Genomic DNA, 18,020 nt, shown 5'->3' on the forward strand with positions numbered 1-18,020 from the left:
GTTAACTCAAGTTTTTTAAGGTAAAACTTCTGCAATTGGACATGCCTCAAGAATACGGAGAAATAAAACTTCTCTGAACAATTACAGATTTGTTGATGAATTGGGCACAACTGAGAATGAGCAAACAGGAAAAGAAAATAGTTTAGCTGCAGGACCTAAGCCTAACAAGCTGAGTGAAGCATGATACTAAGGCAAGCCTAGAAATACCAACAGTACCCTGTACTTCCAGATAACCTCTCACTAACCTAAGTCTCAGACCCTTACTGAAGCCACACACAAAGCCAAGCAGAGAAATGTTGCAGCCACATACTCTGAGCCTGCAAGAAAGGAGCTAGATCACGGGAGGAAAAAAAGGAGAGCTTCTCCTTTCTCCCACCAGCTCACGATAGGTGGCTGGCTGATCAGTGGTGAATGCCAGTGCCCTGGCAGGAAGTACACAATTCACAGCTTTGTTCTCTCCTTGAGAGTAAATACGGTTTACTTACCTGAGACCCGACACACAAAAATTTTTAGAAACCCACTCACATGTATCAGGCAGTAGGTTTGCAAGGGTACCAGCAAGCAAGAATTTCAAAGTTGGATGATATAAAGTATAAAACCTCTAATCTTGGCCGGGAGCACTGGCTCAAGCCTGTAATCCCAGCACTTTGGGAGGCCGAGGTAGGCAGACCACCTGAGGTCAGCAGGTCAATACCAGTCGGCCAACATGGCAAAATCCCATCTCTACTAAAAACACAAAAATTAGCCAGGCGTGGTGGCACACGTCTGTAATCCTAGCTATTTGGGAAGCTGAGGCAGGAGAATTGCTTGAACCTGGGAGATGGAGGGTGCAGTGAGCCAGATCAAGATCATGCCATTCCATCTCGAAAAAATTTAAAAAATAAAAAAAATAAAAACCCTCTAATCTTAACCATCTGAGGATTCATAAGATATTTCTGCTACAGACTTGTCATGTTGCTGGGTAAGGCTCACACTTCTTTTTGTTCAAACATCTGATGTTCTTCTCACTTGAGTATTGATCTGCTAATATCAAGCACCACAAGCGAATACCCATCACTAATTCATCTGATGTTCACCAAATCTGTTCAATTCAGAATGACACTACCATTAGACTAGTAAATTTGGAGTCACTTTCTTTGAATGTCCCCTAGTTTGAAAAAGCCAAGAGTCCTTTCAGAAGATGGTACCCTGAAAACATTATTTCTCCTGTTGTGACAATGACAACTGCCAGCTAAGCACTTACGTAAGCTGATGACATTGGTGTCATGAACCACACCCCCCAACGTTCACACCATTGGTGGTTTTTTTCCCTTAAATCCAGGCTGCACCTGTGTCTTGCTTTAACCAATCAAATGTAGAGGAAGCAATTCCATGCCAGTTCTGAGCCTAATCCTTAAGAAGTTCCAACACCCTTGGGTGCAGTGGCTCGCACCTATAATTCCAGCTGCTCAGGAGGCCAAAGCAGGAGGATCACTTGAGGCCAGGAGTTCAAGACCAGCCTGGGCAACATAGTGAGACCCCATCTCTACAGAAAATGTAAAAATTAGCCAGGTATAGAGGCACATACCTGTAGTCCCAGCTACTTAGGAGTCTGAGGTGGGAGGATCACTTGAGCCCATGAGTTTGAGGTTGGAGTGAGCTATGATCATGGCACTGTACTCCTGCCTGGATGACACGGCAAGACCTCATCTCAAAAAAAAAAAAAAAAAAAAAAAAAAAACCAAGGCCTGAGACCTCTCACTTTTGTACCTTAGGGGGCCTTGAGCTGCCACCATGTAAGAAATCAGACTCAGTAGGAAAGACCACATGGAGAGGCCACATGGAGCAGAAGAGGATCCAGGATTATACAGACAGAGATGTGGTGGGGCCTGCTGTCCCATCATTCCAGCTGAGTCCAACCATCCAGCCATCCCACCAAGGCATCAGACACATAAATGAAGCATGTGGGATGTTCCAGCACAAACCATTATCTGATTGCAGCTACATGATAGACCCCAAGCCTTATCAATAGAAAAACCATCCAGAGGAACCCCAATCAACCCAAAGAATCATAAGAAATAATAAACTGGATGTTATATTTGAGGGTAGTTTATTATTTAGCAATAGACAACTAAAAATGCAGCAAGGGAATTTATTCTATGTAAGGTTATTTACTTTTTCCATCCTTTGCATAACCAATAATACCTTTTTTCCATCAGTCCTCTTCCCTAACTCTGAACCACTTCTATAGAATATGATGTTGCTAACCAAGTTTTCACATTCCTGTAGAAATTATTTAAATCAGACTGGAAGTGGAACCAAGTCCACAGATGGAACAAGGGATTCTAATAGAAACTGATGTTTAAAAGAGCTAGATATCTAAATGCATTACTATTGCTGCTGCTGCTGCTATACCACTTCTCTGGCTGACAGCTGTTCTTCAGAGCTAGCTTGCCAATAGAAGGTCAAAATGCCTTGCCTAAACACAAGACTTACAAATTTGGGATCTTAAGTATGATGTCATGTCTTAAAATGATAAGCTGGCAAAGAAAATAAATGGCATTTTGTAAAGATGTGCACCATTTTCATGTTTATGCTACTTAAGATGAAGGTTCTAATAAGTCATCGGCTATGTTCCTTTAAAGGGAAGTTTTATAACCGAGATGAATCACAACTGCAAAAGATCAAAGTTAAAAAACATCAATGATGCCATAGGGTACTTTTTAATCTTATAATGAGTGATGATCATGTGCTCTTATGAAGTCAGTCCAACTGCCAACGCCAGATGTGTATATTAAGAAAAGAAGTTGTTTGTGATGTGACAGCACTGGTTCAGCTGCCAGAGACAGAAAACATAGAAGGATGAAACCTTTTGGATTTTTGAGTGAAAAGCAAGTCTTGGCAGATGTGTTGATAGGCAAGGCCTCAGAGTGGAGTACTAGTGCCACAGCATCTGCTCTTGGACTTTGCTGCAAACAAATTAAATTTATCATCAATTCTGCACAGCTTTCCCTGGGCAGCATGAATATCTGCTCAGGCATAATTTATAATACAAATTAGTGTCATTTACTAATGAGCAAAAGTTAGTAAAGCCATCTGCAGGGGGAAAAAAGTAATATACTAGAGAACAGAATCTATAGATGGTATCTGTTTCCTAGAAGCATACCATAAGAAAAACTCTACGGCAAACCTCTGACACTGAAGAAAATTGATGTAATAATACCTGACACTTAACGAACACTTACTACATGACAGTCACTGTGCTACCCATTTTACATACATTACATTTAACATTTTTGCAGCAACTGATGAGGAAGGTATTATCATTCTCACATAAAAGATGAGAAAACCAAGGCAAAGAGAAGTTAGGTAACTTGCTTGCCTCCATACAGTTAATAAATGGTGGAGTTGGGATTTTGATCCAAGCAGTTTGACATAAAGACCCAACCAGTTAACCCAGAATTTGTCCTCATTCAAACAGCTGAGCTACCAGAAGCAGGCTTTTCAATATATATTCAGATCTTTAGAGGAAGGAGTACAATTCCATCAATAGGAACTGATAATACAAAATTCTCAACTCCCTCAAGCCACTATAAGTGATAAACAGAAGTATACTACTTTTATGACTAATAACCACTAATTAAGGAATTATAATTTGGGGCAGAGGAGGCTAAACAATTGCCTATAAATTGTTCCGTTCCCCTCTCCACCCGCCCCAGGAAAGCCTTTTACTAAAGCCCTTCTCTGTTAAGGATCAATAAAATTAGCCACTTTGAATAAGCAAGGGTTGACAAACTACAACCGGGCTCACCAATTATTTTCATAAGTAAAATTTTAGTGGAATACAGGTTGAGTGTCCTTAATCTGAAAATCCGAAACGCTCCAAAATCTGAAAGTTTTAAGCACCAACATGATGCCACAAGTGGAAAATTCCACACATAAGTATGCAACATAAACTTTGTTTCTTCCACAAAATTATTTAAATATTGTATAAAATTATCTTCAAGTTATGTGCATAAGGTGTATATGAAGCATACATGAATTTCATGTATGGATTTGGGTTTCATCCCCAAGGTATCTCATTATATATGCAAATATTCCAAAAATTTAAAAAAATTGGAATCCAAAACACTTCTGGTCCCAAGCATTTTGGTTAAGGGACACTCAACCTGTATAGCCATGACCATGAATGTATGTATTTGCTTATGCTGCTTTTGAGCTACAATGGCAGAGTCGAGTGGTTGTGACAGAGACCACCATATGGCCCACAGTGTCTAAAGAATTTTCTATCTGGCACTCTACAAAAAATGTTTGTCAATCTGTGTTCTAGAGGATCTCCCATTTAACATTACATGCACCAACTAATCAAAATCCTATTATAGTCACTGTTTAAGAAAATTGGAAATCTTGTGCATCTCCCATACATAGGAGTGTCAAAATTAAAGAACAATATTGAGAAGAGGGCTATGCTACACATATTCAATGCCCAGGATGACCAAGAGCAGGGAGGAATCCAGCACAGAGTCCAGGTTATAGGATTCAGCAGTCGCTGAAAGCAGACCCATCCCTCTCTCCAGACACTGACTTCGTCAAGTCACCCCATAATGTCAGGAAAATGACCTTGCATTTTCACCGATATTTTCAGTTAATAAGAAATGTTATTCAGGTTTATCTAGGGCAGGTGGTCTACCACTTGCAGATCTGTATCTGCTTCCACCGCCCACCCTGGGCACCACACAAAGCCTGAACTCAGGTCCCACGTATACCACCTGGCCCCTCTATTCCTAACTCTCACTGCTTTCAGAGTACTTCTCTGCCTTTACAAGGCAGTGAGTCTATTGACTAATTTGGCCAAAAACCTCTCTAAATAAGGTACTGCTATCCACACTTGAAACAGAAGTGACTTTTCCAAAGCTACCCTGCCTTCTCACTTATTGTCATATCGTTCAGAACAGGGAGCACCTATCCTTCCCTGTTTCCTCTCCCAACCATCAAATTTTGAGCATCAACTCTTGTGTATATGTACATATACACACACAAACATACACACACACACACACATAAACACACACGAATGGTTTTTCCAAGAACTGAGAAAAGCAGCTGAGATCAGCAGGAAACATCTTTAAGAGATAAGTATTCATGGTGCTACGTGTTAAAAACCAACTATCCTGCTATATGCATTACTAAAATGGACGTCCTGCCTTTTCAGGAATTCCGGGGCTAGTCTGACCAAAAGTTAGAAGACATCTTCCATCATAAGGCATCATCCCCAACTTATGGCCATCCAGAAAAGGCAGGCAAAGCCCCAAACCAGGCAAAGCTCTGTTCTATTCACCTGCACTCCATAACCACTAGCCCTTAGGACTAGAGACTTGGGGCTTACACACATATGCACTGCAATCACCTAACAGGACATTCCCAAATTGAACAGACAGGGCCAGCACTGACTCAACATTATGAACCTGGAAGAATGCCATACACATGAAAGGAGAAGAAAACAAAAACCTCAAAGACTTGCTTTTGAGGCAGGAAACCTCCCTAGTTCAGGCAAGCAGTCAGTCTTTGTGAAAAGAGACAGCAGCAAAAGGGACAGGACCCATCATAAGCTCCCACTGCTAGGAAGGTTTGCTACTTGGGTGGAGGCAAAACTTTATGAGACCTTTTCTCTCATTTGAGGGGAAGAAGAGATATGCCACTCTCATGATCCAGGCAGGTTGATTGTTACAGAACAAGTACTTCTGCCAGCTATACCTCCACCACAAACCAAATTGACCTCCCTAAATGCAGTGATTAGGATTCCAATGTATTCACTCAGCAAAGGCAGAGTTCTATATGATGTTTCCATTGGCACACAAGTTAACGGTTTATATATCAAATAATCTTTAATCTCTAAATATATTTAAATACCGCTATGCTGAGTTTGTTCAAAGCAGTTTTTTGGTGGCGGTGGGGCAAGCAAACCTCAGTCAATTTAGATTTAGAAGGAACATACATATTGGCCCAAATAGATTACGTGCACTACCTGAAACTGATTGCCGGTGAAACCTTCTGGATGTCCAGACAGACAAATAAACCAAGATGGATTTAAAGGTGGTTTGACTATCTGTTAAAAGAAAACTACCTATAACAATTACTAGAGCATGACCAAACAACGGTGTTGTAACAATCAAGCAAGTTATCATTTGCAAATAAATTCTTTGTAATTAAGCAGTGTGCTCTTCATAAAGGGAATTGAGTGGGCGAGTTAAAAAGCTCAAACACATTCTTAGGCCATGGGAAACACATGCAAATGCTTTTTGACTAAGCTCAAGATTTTTAAGTTTACTCTTTTCTTCCTCAGCTCTCATGGGTCTATTCTGCCCCAGTATGTTCAGTACATGAGCAAAATTTCTTAGCAAATAGTTAACAGTGACTGAATAATTATTCACTCATTTCCCAAAGTTATGGAGGCCTTAGCAATTGTGTGGTAAAGCTTAAAACCGTAGTTTTATTTTCTAACTCTGAAGTTTGATTAACTGTCCCTCACTAAAAAAAATATATATATATGCAGATAGCAAAGTCTACAAAGACACTATGGACATGAAAGTGACCCTAACTCATTTGGAATAAATTCCTCATAGGGTCTCTGGAAACTCTATTACCATTTTCAATAAAAAGGGGAGTACTTACTTCTGGGTTCCCGAGGTCCATCTACTGTAACTTTAATTGCTCTGTGATAGGTAGCTACTTGGGGAGGATTTGTGAAGACGGTTATGGTCAAGGTGAAACTCTTGCCTGCAGATATAAAAGGGAAAAACATACAGTGAATATTAAAAAACAGTATTGATGATTACACAGCAGCATGGATTTCCAAATTGCATGTAAGCATCTCTAAGGAGGCAATGAAACAAAGACAAGAGGCAGGACTCCTTCTTCTAAATTGAAAACCCTCTGTTGACCACTGTTAGGGCATTTCCAAATTTGCTTAGTGTCAAGATCATCGTCCTCATTGTAGTGCTACACAGGAAGACTCCAATTCCAAAAAAACTCCTCAGTAGCAAGAGTTGTAATGAAAACAAAACCCTGGTCCACTTGAGGGAGGTTCTTTTTCTTTCAATTTTCTCCAACATCAGGAACACATCCAAGCACAGACAATTTTAGAAGTCTTTATTTAGGGTTAGGTCATGACCTCATGAGAGAACAATAGTAAATCATTGTTGATTATGTTATTTACTTCACATGGCTTTAGCATTTCATTTGCTTAGCTGCACTACAGTAAGAAGATAAAAGAGGAAAGTTCTTATGGGAATCATTTTAACAGGAGCCAGTGTCTCCTGTCCTGGCCTTAATGTGCCTGTGGTATGATGATTTCATCATTACTGGAACAAAGTTTTTCTCCTCCCTGTCCACCCCTCCCCTAACATACATCCTTGCTGTTAAATCTTGAAATAACTCCCTGACAGTGACTTACTTTTTGCTAAATGAACATGACATCTCTCAGTATAAACTCAGATTTTGCTTTTAGCAGAAGGTGTGCTTCATTGAAATATTACTTCTGATGCTTCAAATTAATGAGCTAAAAGCAATGAATAAGAAGGGGAAAAGAGACAGGGAAAAGTTTGGTAGCGTATTTGGATGTCTGTTTTCTCCAGAAGAAGATACCATTCTCTGTTGCACAGACTTACTAACAGTTGTAATCAGTTAGATTTGCAACGGTTAATCATGTCAGATAGTCAAAACTGCAAACTGTTACAAGACAGGAAGAGGTGGGCGTGAAACAGTGACTCAATAAAACATTCAGCAATCTCAGGCCAGAGTGCTCATTTAGTCTGCTCCTGTAACAGACCTTTAAAAAGCTCATTTTGTTTTGCTTTGTTTTTTTGGTCAGAGATTCTTTTTCCCTTTACTGAAAACTGAGAGTATTAAACCAAAACACAAATCTTTGACAATATGTACCAATGCAAAGTTTAATGCAGTCTTTTCAAAGCTTAATATGGAACAGGTTATATACAAGGCTTAATGGAGAACAGGTCTTTGGCTGTCAAGTCTAGTGAATGGGTTTTCTTTTCAACCTAGACCATGTAAGTTCCTAAAATCTGTTTAAGACACACATCATTTGTGGCTGAGTATAAATAGTTTTAAATCTCCTTGGCTATACTTTTTCATAGCCAAGGGGAAAAAAACAGGAAAGAAAAGACAGGAATGGGATGGGTGCAGTTTGAATAGGGAAAGGCGAATAACAATTAGAAACTTATTAAGTGCCACTTCATACACATTATTTCAATTAATCCTCCCCACTTAGATTTCTCACCCCCATTGCACAAATAAAGAGGCTGAAACGTCGAGAGACTTAGTAATTTACCCAAGTTCACACAACTAATACATGAAAAAATGAGGATTTGAACCTCATTTTTCAGACTCTAAAATTAATGCTCTTTTTTTTAATATTCTGTCACTTAGCCACTTCCTTAAGTGGCTTGATCACGTGCCAATTAAAAAAATTAATAAGTAATTTATTTCTAGGTGCATCCCAATCAGCTCTATGTGCCCAAGAAACAGTAAATATAAATGGACTAATGCAATATCTCAGGATGATGAAAGCATCTATTTTTAAAGTGTCATTGACATATCATATTTTATCCACTATATTGGGTATTACATAGATTTAAATAATTTATAATTAGCTAGCAAAGAGAGGCTTTATTATAAACATTAAGACTAACCAAAAGAATAAACCAGCCAGGAGTCTAATAAACTAGTCACAGAAAACTAAAAGTCTACAGAACTGGAAACCAGAAACTTGAATAGGATGCCACTGGGTCCAAGTTAGAACCTCAAAACAATGGAAAGATCACAAAAAGTGAAACAGCTGATCTCTAAATTGAAAGTTAGTTTACACTAAAACATTTTAAAGTGCCATTTTGGGGTCAGATTAGTGGTCTATGGGCCCAAGATTGCCTTTCTAACAGTAGCTCCCATGGCTGTGTTTCAGAGTCAGTTTTCATCTATGGCACTCATCTTAATAAATCAAGGATATATAGAGATCTCAGTTATCCTTAATGTCTCTAAATAACCTGCTAGAAAGATTGTCGGCCTGGCACAGTGGCTCATGCCTGTAATCCCAACACTTTGGGAGGTGGAGGCAGGTGGATCACCTGAGGTCAGGGGTTCAAGACCAGCTTGGCCAACCTAGTGAAACCCTGTCTCTACTAAAAATACAAAAATAAGCTGGGCGTGTTGGCACACGCCTGTAATCCCAGCTACTCGAGAGGCTGAGGTACGAGAATCGCTTGATCTCAGGAGGCAGAGGTTACAGTGAGCCAAGATGGTGCCACTGCACTCCAGCCTGGGCGGCAAGAGTGAGACTCCATCTCAAAAAAGAAAAAGAAGAAAAAAGAAAAAAGAGATTGTCCATAAATTTATTTAAACCGGTTTTAGTAATAGTTCTACTTTAGACCTTTACAATTTACTTAGGATATTAAAAGTCATCTGTGATTCCCCTAAATTCAGGGCGATGCCTCATGTAGGAACAAAAGCCAAATATAAAATTCACCCTTCAAGTATAAAGCATTTAAATGTTCAGAGTAGAATCAGTTCTGTATTAAAACAAAACAAAACAAAACAAAAAAAAAACTGCTTTTAAAAAGAGATGGGTTTGGGGGAGGAAACAAGTAGTTAAGTGTAACTATGATCTTCCAAAATCAAACCCTAAGGATCAAGATGTAATTAACAACTACAGCAAAAGTGAATGAGGCTCCTTCTACTTCTTATTGCCCCTTCAGAAGAAATATGTATGCAATGTTGAAGAAACTTTCAGAAATTACCAACCAATTTAGTAACTGGTTCTTCACCCTATAATAATAATGTACTTCTTAAGTCAAATGTTTATGTAGGCATTCATGATTTCCTTAAATTAATTTTTTTTCAAAATCTCCTTTTTTTATCACTTTCCATAAGTGATAAAATGCAGGCTCTTGTTTTAAAATGCAGGCTCTCAAATAGGGAGCTAGCAGTCAGTAGATAACTAATTGTGCCATCCATGGCTTCCTCAGGAAAAAGAAAGCATACCAAAAAAATTTTAAGAACCAAAATCATTTTAAACACTTCTCTTTAAAATATTAAGGATAAAATAAAGGAAAAAGGATGAAAAACCATAAGCCACTCCTAATTTAATGCAAGTTCCACTGATGCTCTACTGTTATTCTAGCACTTTCAAAAGTTGTGGTCCTAAGATGACCCATAAAGTCAAAGTCAGTAGTGACATGACTCCTTTAAAATCTAAGATTGTTTTTCAATTTCTGAGAGTTTATGTTTCTACCAGTGGAAAGAAAAAAAAAGTGTAATATTTGAGGAACTTGGTGTTTTTTTATAACACTACTGAAAATAGAAATATTTAAAGCTGGGAAAGAAAATACAATGGTAGCAGCAGACTTAATAACTTAAGAGAAATGTAGAAGTGTGAAAATCAAAGAGGAAGCTGGAAGAGTCTGTTATAAAGCAGGTCAGGTACAAAGGCAGGTTAAAGGGTTTCCTGCCACTGAAAAACTAACCCATTTTTTTTTTTTCAGAGTGTGATCTGTTATCAGTGTTCTCTGTCCTTTTTTTCCTCTTCATCTCAGCTTGATATTACTGTTTCCTTTCATATAATGTTAATGCAGTGATATAAAGATCTATTATTAGTGATAAATCAATTTTTCTTTCTCTCTCCACCCACTCCCCCTACCCCCCATCTAAGTCTTGAAGACAAGTCTGGACCAATTTCTCCATCCTGCCTCTGGCAGCAGACTGTAGCATTTCAGATCCTCCACCAAGTCCCGGCTGCTTCAAAGGAAAAATCCTACTTTCTTCAGTTAAGATCATAAGAAATATAGGGGGAGGGGGTCAGCTCTGTTTGGACATAATTACACTTCATCAAAAGAAGCTTTCTTCATCTTCCATGCGTGAAAAGTCTGCAAGCAGTTAAGTCTGTCTTTTTTTTAAAATATAAAAATTGCTATTTGGGAAACCAGCCAAAACTCAGAAAGCCAATATAGTAAAACAGTGCACACCCTTTGTTTCTCTTTGAAGTTTCTTAAATAAATATGTTGAGGGTTTACAAAGTACACTATCACTTTGCCATAGTTTCTACCTAAATTGATCAGAAAAAAGTTATGTAGCATCTATATAACACAAAAGTAAGATAAATGAAAACACTAACTTGAAACTGTAAGGTAAAATTAAGCATGGCACCCAATCCTTTAAAAACTAAAATTGATTAGTTAAAAACAAAGTATTATTACATAAGAAGAAAGATGCAATTCAGAGCATACAGGTAAATCATCATGTTCACATTTTTCTTGATTCTTACTAGAAAAAAAAGACAAACTTTAATTGCATAGTGGACCTACATAAGTAAATGAGAAAAAGGAAGAATGAATACACACACACATGCTCCAAACCTAATCAGTCAGTAGTGATATAGGATGTGTCTTTTTTCCTCTTTTAATGAAAGTGAACTAAACGTGATGCAGAGATAACCCCCTTAGTTTTGATTCTACCAGAGTCTGTGAGCCTCATTTTATTTCAAACAACCTGTCAGTGACAGTATCTCATTAGCATGAATCATTTTTTTTTTTAAGTTAAAAAGTACAACTTCTTGGCCCTGTTCCTAGAAAGTAAACTAAAACTACTCATCGGAAACAGCCTTGCTTGAATTTCCCTTATCAAGTTTTTACAATGGTAATAATTTGACATCTGATCCAAACTAAAGAGCAATTATTAGACATGGTTTAAAAAGTGGTGCTTCTCATTTCCTAGTCAAACCTGGGTTGCAATGATTCCATAAGGCTTTATTTCACCTCAGCCCTAAAGTGGTCTATTTTCTTTCTTCTTATCAAAATACTTAAAATGGAAATATTAGATTCAGTTAAGTAAATAAATAAGCATAATGCTTCTAATAGGTGAGTAACCAGTAAAAGTCTTTCTGTAGAATAAGTAAATAAAAGCCAAAATATTGGTCTCCTTAAAGACTTTTTTTTAAAAAATTAACCTCATTTATCAAACAGTTACAAAAACCCTAAAAGGGATAATTTTCTATTTAAGGATTTCTAATTTTTGAATGTGGATTCAGATGGTGGGAATCCTTACATAGTATGTAACTATTAATATTAGAGTACTAATCATTCATCTGTCTAGGCAACTTTACATAGTCATTCTAACATAAGTAATACATTATTCACTTATTCAAATGAAAAGCCTTATGTTAAAAAAAGATTTTTAATAAATTCTTATTATGAAAGTAAATTAAATCATATAGAGGTAACCTGTGATAAGTGAAGAGCATTATGCCAGCTGTCCTTGCAACTTAGACCAAAATTGATATTATCAGGAAATTGATCCAACATATCCATTTTTCTTTCCCCTTTACCATTCAATTTACTCAGTTATTTGACTCCTCATAATTCAGAAGTTGATCCTCCAACTGTTCTTTTCTCTACCTTATATACTCACACCCAGTGAAATTAGGAGCTAGTTTTTCTGAAAACATTGTTTGAATTTTCAATATCATAAAATAAATGAAAAAGGCCTGAGTACTCAGAAAAACACTCAGCTTCATCTGGATGTATTTAAATCAAATCTTCAGTAATTCTATTCAGAAAAAGAAGGTGCTGATTTGTATACAGACTAGTATACATTTCATCAAAGGAGCCTAATGTGCTTATTCCATTATCAGTATCAAAAGTCAGAGACCTACCTCGTCCACTCCGGCCCACAAATCTCAGATCGTTGAACCTTGCTACTTGGTTTTTCATAACAGCAGAGGCATTCCGGAGCTCAGCAGAATAATTTTCATCGTTACCCGCCATGACAGTAACCACAGTCCCATCTGGTACCTCTCCAAGTGCTACCACCTACATAAAACAGGAAACAGAGCAGCAATAATGGCACATCAGAAAGGCTTACAAACAGAATATATTCTCATTGCAAATGATGTGTCTTATCAGGACTTAGTGTTCTAGTCCAGTCCAGTAATGGCCGACAGGAATGAAGCATCTGTGTATGGGTTGTGATGCCACTTCAAACAGACCAATGTTTCAGGGCCCACCCATTTCAAAGGCAGGCAAAAACGTCCTTCATTTGTTGTTGGATTCTTCACAGGAAATATGTACATTTTTATTAAATCCCCATGTTAAGTTGTCCATAGGAATTATGCCACAGAAGGAAGGAGGATGCCCCGTCTGCAGATTGCATCATACAGATCCAGGCACCACCTGTCTGCAGGCTTCCTCTCAGGGAGAGCCCTGAGGTGTGGTCTTAGCCCATCACAGTCTAAAAAAATATCAAGTCTAGTCAACTCTATGGGAGAAGATTTTTAAGTGAAACCCTGGGGCTCCTGACTACATAGAGCCTAGATATGGTGTGGTCTATGTTTTATCTCCTTACTTTGGGCTAGTACTTCAGCTTTTAATAACAGTATAATTACTGAAAACCCACTCTGCAGTGGGATCCAGTGGGATATCCAAAGTCATCAAGAAACTGAAGAAGAAAATAACTGATGATAAATAAAAAAATATATGTATACCCTTAGCCTCATTTCTATTATGTCTTGTCCCATCTGCCATCCTGGCATGACATACTTGACTACTTAATCGTCAACAGTCAATCTGAAGCAAATTAACTCAATCAAGAAAAGATTAATTATTCTTGATTAATCCATCTTTGGAAATAACCAACATTTTCTCTGCTCCAAGACTAGAGATCACACTTTAACCTGGGTCAGCTAACTTGCAAATGTGTGCCTCTATTAACACAGAGCCCGGTAAGGGGATGCTGGTGCAGATCCTTCACTGTCATATATGAAACATACTCCTCCTAATCCACTGCCAAGATCCTGCCCCTTGGTAACAATCCCTCGTCTCAATGAACTTCCAGGACTCTATATTCAGATTATTTCCATGTCTTCCTCATTCCATTTCCAGATGCCCTCATAGTAATTCAGCAATGACCCCAGCTAAAGTAGCCCACAACTCTCTGACAATAACACCCCTGTGTGCTTGCCTGTCTGGTAAATATCCCACTTATCTCTTTCTACTTCTAGTGCTACTCCCTCCTTTGTCAAGATTTCCATAAGATAAACCTAAGCATTTAATTCCATTGTTCCCAATACAATTGGCATATTAAAGTAGATTTCGTATAGTGTGATAATATACACTATACCTACATCTTAGGGCTGAATTTCCTACAACACCCCTTCACTATGTCCTCTCCTCCAGCCAGGAAAACAATCAAACAAAAAACTTGTCAATATTTTTGTCACCCTTACTTTTCTCTTAGGCTGTTTCTCAGTTCCATTCCTTCCATTCAGTACTGTGTTATTCAGCTCAAAATCAATAAAGCCTTCCTTAAATTACAGGCCAACTTTCCCCCAGCATCCCACTGTACTCAAGTGATCCTCATTTCAATGTATATATATTAATATTAATGGTCTATGACTACTTTAAATACACCAGCCCAAAGCTGAGGGACTCGCTCCTAGGAGTCCAGATTATATGAGTTTGGAAACTACACGAGAGAAGGGCCTCTATCTCATCTGTCTTGTTCACCACTTATCTACCTGCTCCCAAAAGTGTCCAGCACATGGTAAATGTTTGATTAATTTTTTTTTTTTTTTTGAGATGGAGTCTCACTCTATCACCCAGGTTAGAGTACAGTGGCATGATCTCGGCTCACTGCAACCTCCACCTCCCAAGTTCAAGTGATTCTCCTGCCTCAGCCTCCTGAGTAGCTGGGATTACAGGCATGCACCACCACACCCGGCTAATTTTTGTATGTTTAGTAGAGAAGGGGTTTCACCATGTTGGCCAGGCTGGTCTTGAACCCCTGACCTCAGGTGATCCGCCCGCCTCAGCCTCCCAAAGTACTGGGATTACAAGCGTGAGCCACTGAACCCAGCCAGATAAATATTTTTGAAATAAATGAAAGAGCTCCATAAAAAGCCCCACTTCGCAGAGACAGAAGTCTGTGGGGCTACCCGCTAAAACTCTGAGAGGGTCAGTTAATGATGAGTCAGCATCCCTTGCTAACAGCAATGTGCCCTTGCTCCCAGCTCATTTTCTGATATTGTTTTCATCCCAGAGGAGAGGGAACCATGCTGCCTCCCCTTTCCCTGAAGTCTATAGTTATTCTCAATATGAGAAGTCTCCTGGGTCAAAAGTAAAATCCCTTGAAAACAAGACTTCCTCCCTGCATACTTCATCTCGTACCTCAAGCGGTTACCGAATACAGGTAATGCTGTACTCCTGGTGGAGGCAATGTGCTTTTCAAATTTTCAAATTCACCATGCCAAAAATGTGAACATTTGAAAATACTGCAATAATTGACTACATTTGCCAGGATTCATCTGAATGTTTGACATTTTGTACACTCCGCATATTGTATTTTAACACCTGCTGTGTGGCTTTCTATGTCAAAGTAAATATGGACCCAGTAAGCATATTAATAAAGGCAGGAGAAAAGTTGTACTGTTTAGAAGAGAATGAATATACTAAAATCAAGAGGCTCCACTTTTTCCCCACTTCTGCTACATATCTGCTGTGACCTCACACAAGTAACTTCATCTCCAGGAACCACAGTTTTCCAATATGAATTGGAAAGTCTGCAAAATGTAGAAGATACTATATAAGTATAGAGTGTAATTATAATGATGTGCTTTTTGTAAGATGAGGAGGGTAACACAGTGTTCTGTTCCAAATCTGCTGTCTGTTAAACATAGGCTTTTACTTATAAGCATCCTTAAAGGGTTCAACTGAATATGTACTTCCTCTCTTCATGTTCTGAGATGTTCTTTGGTGTTGTTGAGAGATACAGGATGACTGCTGGTAGATTTCACTCAAGTCTGGCTACATTTCCGAAAAAAAATAAAGCAATCTGCCCCAATATAAAGGTTTTCGAGAGCTCTGGGACATTATTATTTTACTGCATATTTTTAACGTAATGGATTTTTTTTTAGTTAGAAGAAATGGAAAATTGATTCAATATGGGAAAATATGAAAGAAAAGATCCCTAAGAGTGAAATACATAAATCCATTTTACTGTGCTTAAGCAGCATAATAATGACCATATTCAATATTGATGTGTTTTACATATCACATTTTACAAAACAAATAAATAATCACAAGCTGTGTGAGCCTTCTATGAGGCTTAGAGCAAGGCCTGAAAAAAAATTGCTAATGCAATGTAGTGACAATCTTTCCTGTTAAGGCTGAACTCTAGTTTAATGGCTAAATATATTGAGTTTTTTCTGCTATTCACTCTACCAAATCAGATTGCCCGATGTTTTTCTGAGGGGGAAAAAAGGCTGGGAGTTGAGGGAAGTACTGTATTTGACTTTATATCAATCAGAAGTATAATTATATGTTTGAGAGGTTTTTTTTCTTTAAGTAGATCTCTGAAGCTAAAAAGTTTCCCTTGGAGATTCTCAACTGTGTTTATCTAAAAGAAAACCAAAAGAATCAAGAAATTTTTACACATTTCATCTGTACCAAAACCAAGCAATGGAAAAACATTTGAAGGGGTAAAGCACAGTCAAAACTAAGTCAAAACTCGCTCTTTAACTAGTTAGGAATAAGCACAAATTAAAATTTGCTTCCATTCTACCCAACACAAAAGTACTGCTCTGCAAAGAATAATTTGTGATGAAATCTTAACAAGTACATTTCTAGGTGTTTTTAAAATATAAAATCTACAAATTCAAGAAACTTCATGAGAAAAAGAGAAGTAATTTTCTGTCCTGACATTTCAGAATAGAGAAAGACGTTCCTTTATTTAGCGCACCTCACCATAACTAGCATTTAAATCACATGGTATGTGGCTTGCACAAAATAAAGTAAAAGGATATTTAACTGTAGTAATGCTATTGAAATGTTGTATGAGACTCCTTATGACTAAATCTGTGAATCACTAAAAGAAGAGGAACGGATAATTAACTCAAACCCTTAAAACAGTTTCTCATCTTTTTATATAGAAATTAAAATTTCCCAGGACATTTTCATGGACAGAAGTCTAGTCCTAACTAATCCATTACTCTTATAGGCCAACATAATTTGGGACATTGTACTTGTGGTATAATAAATATAATTATTTTTCAAGATAAAATCTGATCAAATCTTTCTTTGCAATAAAAGAGGAGTCTAATTGCAAAAAGCAAAAATGTTATTCCTATCGTAATTATTTAAAGATAACTTCAAATACAGTATCAAAACATTTCAACAAATACTACAGTTAATTTTTTGAATTTATCTTAGAACTTAGGAAAAGCCCATTGAATTCTAGAGAAAAAACACAATATATCATTTCATAATTTTAAAAATATATATGTCAAAGAGAAATTTTGATAAAAATTATTTCAATTTAAAGCAGAAATTTGTGGGCCATGTATCATGGTGGTTTAGATCATTTAACAATAGATATTCTGGAATTTTGAAAGGATACAAGCAATAATGCCAAAGAGGAGAAAAGAATGAAAGATATCTACCATACCTATTTTCAATTATTTAATGGAAGTTTTCTTAAAAATTTTATAAGTATTTATTTTCCACCTGAAATTCTTTGTTCCAACTGCCTTACTTGGAAGTTGTATATATTCAGTCCCAAAATATTTAAGTTTAAATAAGTTTTCTTGAATTCAAAGGCATAACACAAAAATGTGTGTCTTCATACAACTTGAAATCTATTGTGATTTACATAATTTTGCATAATAATTTATATTAAGGTTAATAAGATTTAACAGGCTTAATAACCTATTTCCCTTGTTTAGGTACAATGAGATTCAAAAACTATAAACATAAAATCTGATCATTAAGTATGTAAGAAAAATACTACTCTCTGGTATCAAGTATTTATTAGTTGCATATTTGTTTTCGAAGACAGAAAAATGGTTAGTGATGCCGAAAAATTATTTTCAAACAGAAATTGCTCTGTCATTTTGAAACCCCTCCTTTTGACAAGCACTGAAAGGTATTATTAAAGATACAGAATTAACTATGAGTGCTAGATTATGTATCTAAAAATGCGTTTTCTTT

General features: G+C 37.3%; 1 protein-coding gene across 11 annotated transcripts in view; it reads right to left on the reverse strand.

Annotated features, from left to right (window-relative positions):
• RUNX2 (RUNX family transcription factor 2) overlaps window positions 1-18,020 on the reverse strand; it is a 243,028-nt gene that overhangs the window by 220,475 nt on the left and 4,533 nt on the right. For all 11 annotated transcript variants that reach the window (XM_065543946.2, XM_065543945.2, XM_074037858.1 and 8 more), the window contains exons 2-3: window positions 12,695-12,851; window positions 6,652-6,756 (exon numbers count right to left, since the gene is read on the reverse strand). In XM_065543946.2, the coding sequence (XP_065400018.1) occupies window positions 6,652-6,756; window positions 12,695-12,851 (262 nt within the window). The remainder of the gene's footprint in view (window positions 1-6,651; window positions 6,757-12,694; window positions 12,852-18,020) is intronic.

The sequence above is a fragment of the Macaca fascicularis genome, chromosome 4 (genome assembly GCF_037993035.2).
Source record: "Macaca fascicularis isolate 582-1 chromosome 4, T2T-MFA8v1.1".
Lineage (NCBI taxonomy): Eukaryota > Metazoa > Chordata > Mammalia > Primates > Cercopithecidae > Macaca > Macaca fascicularis.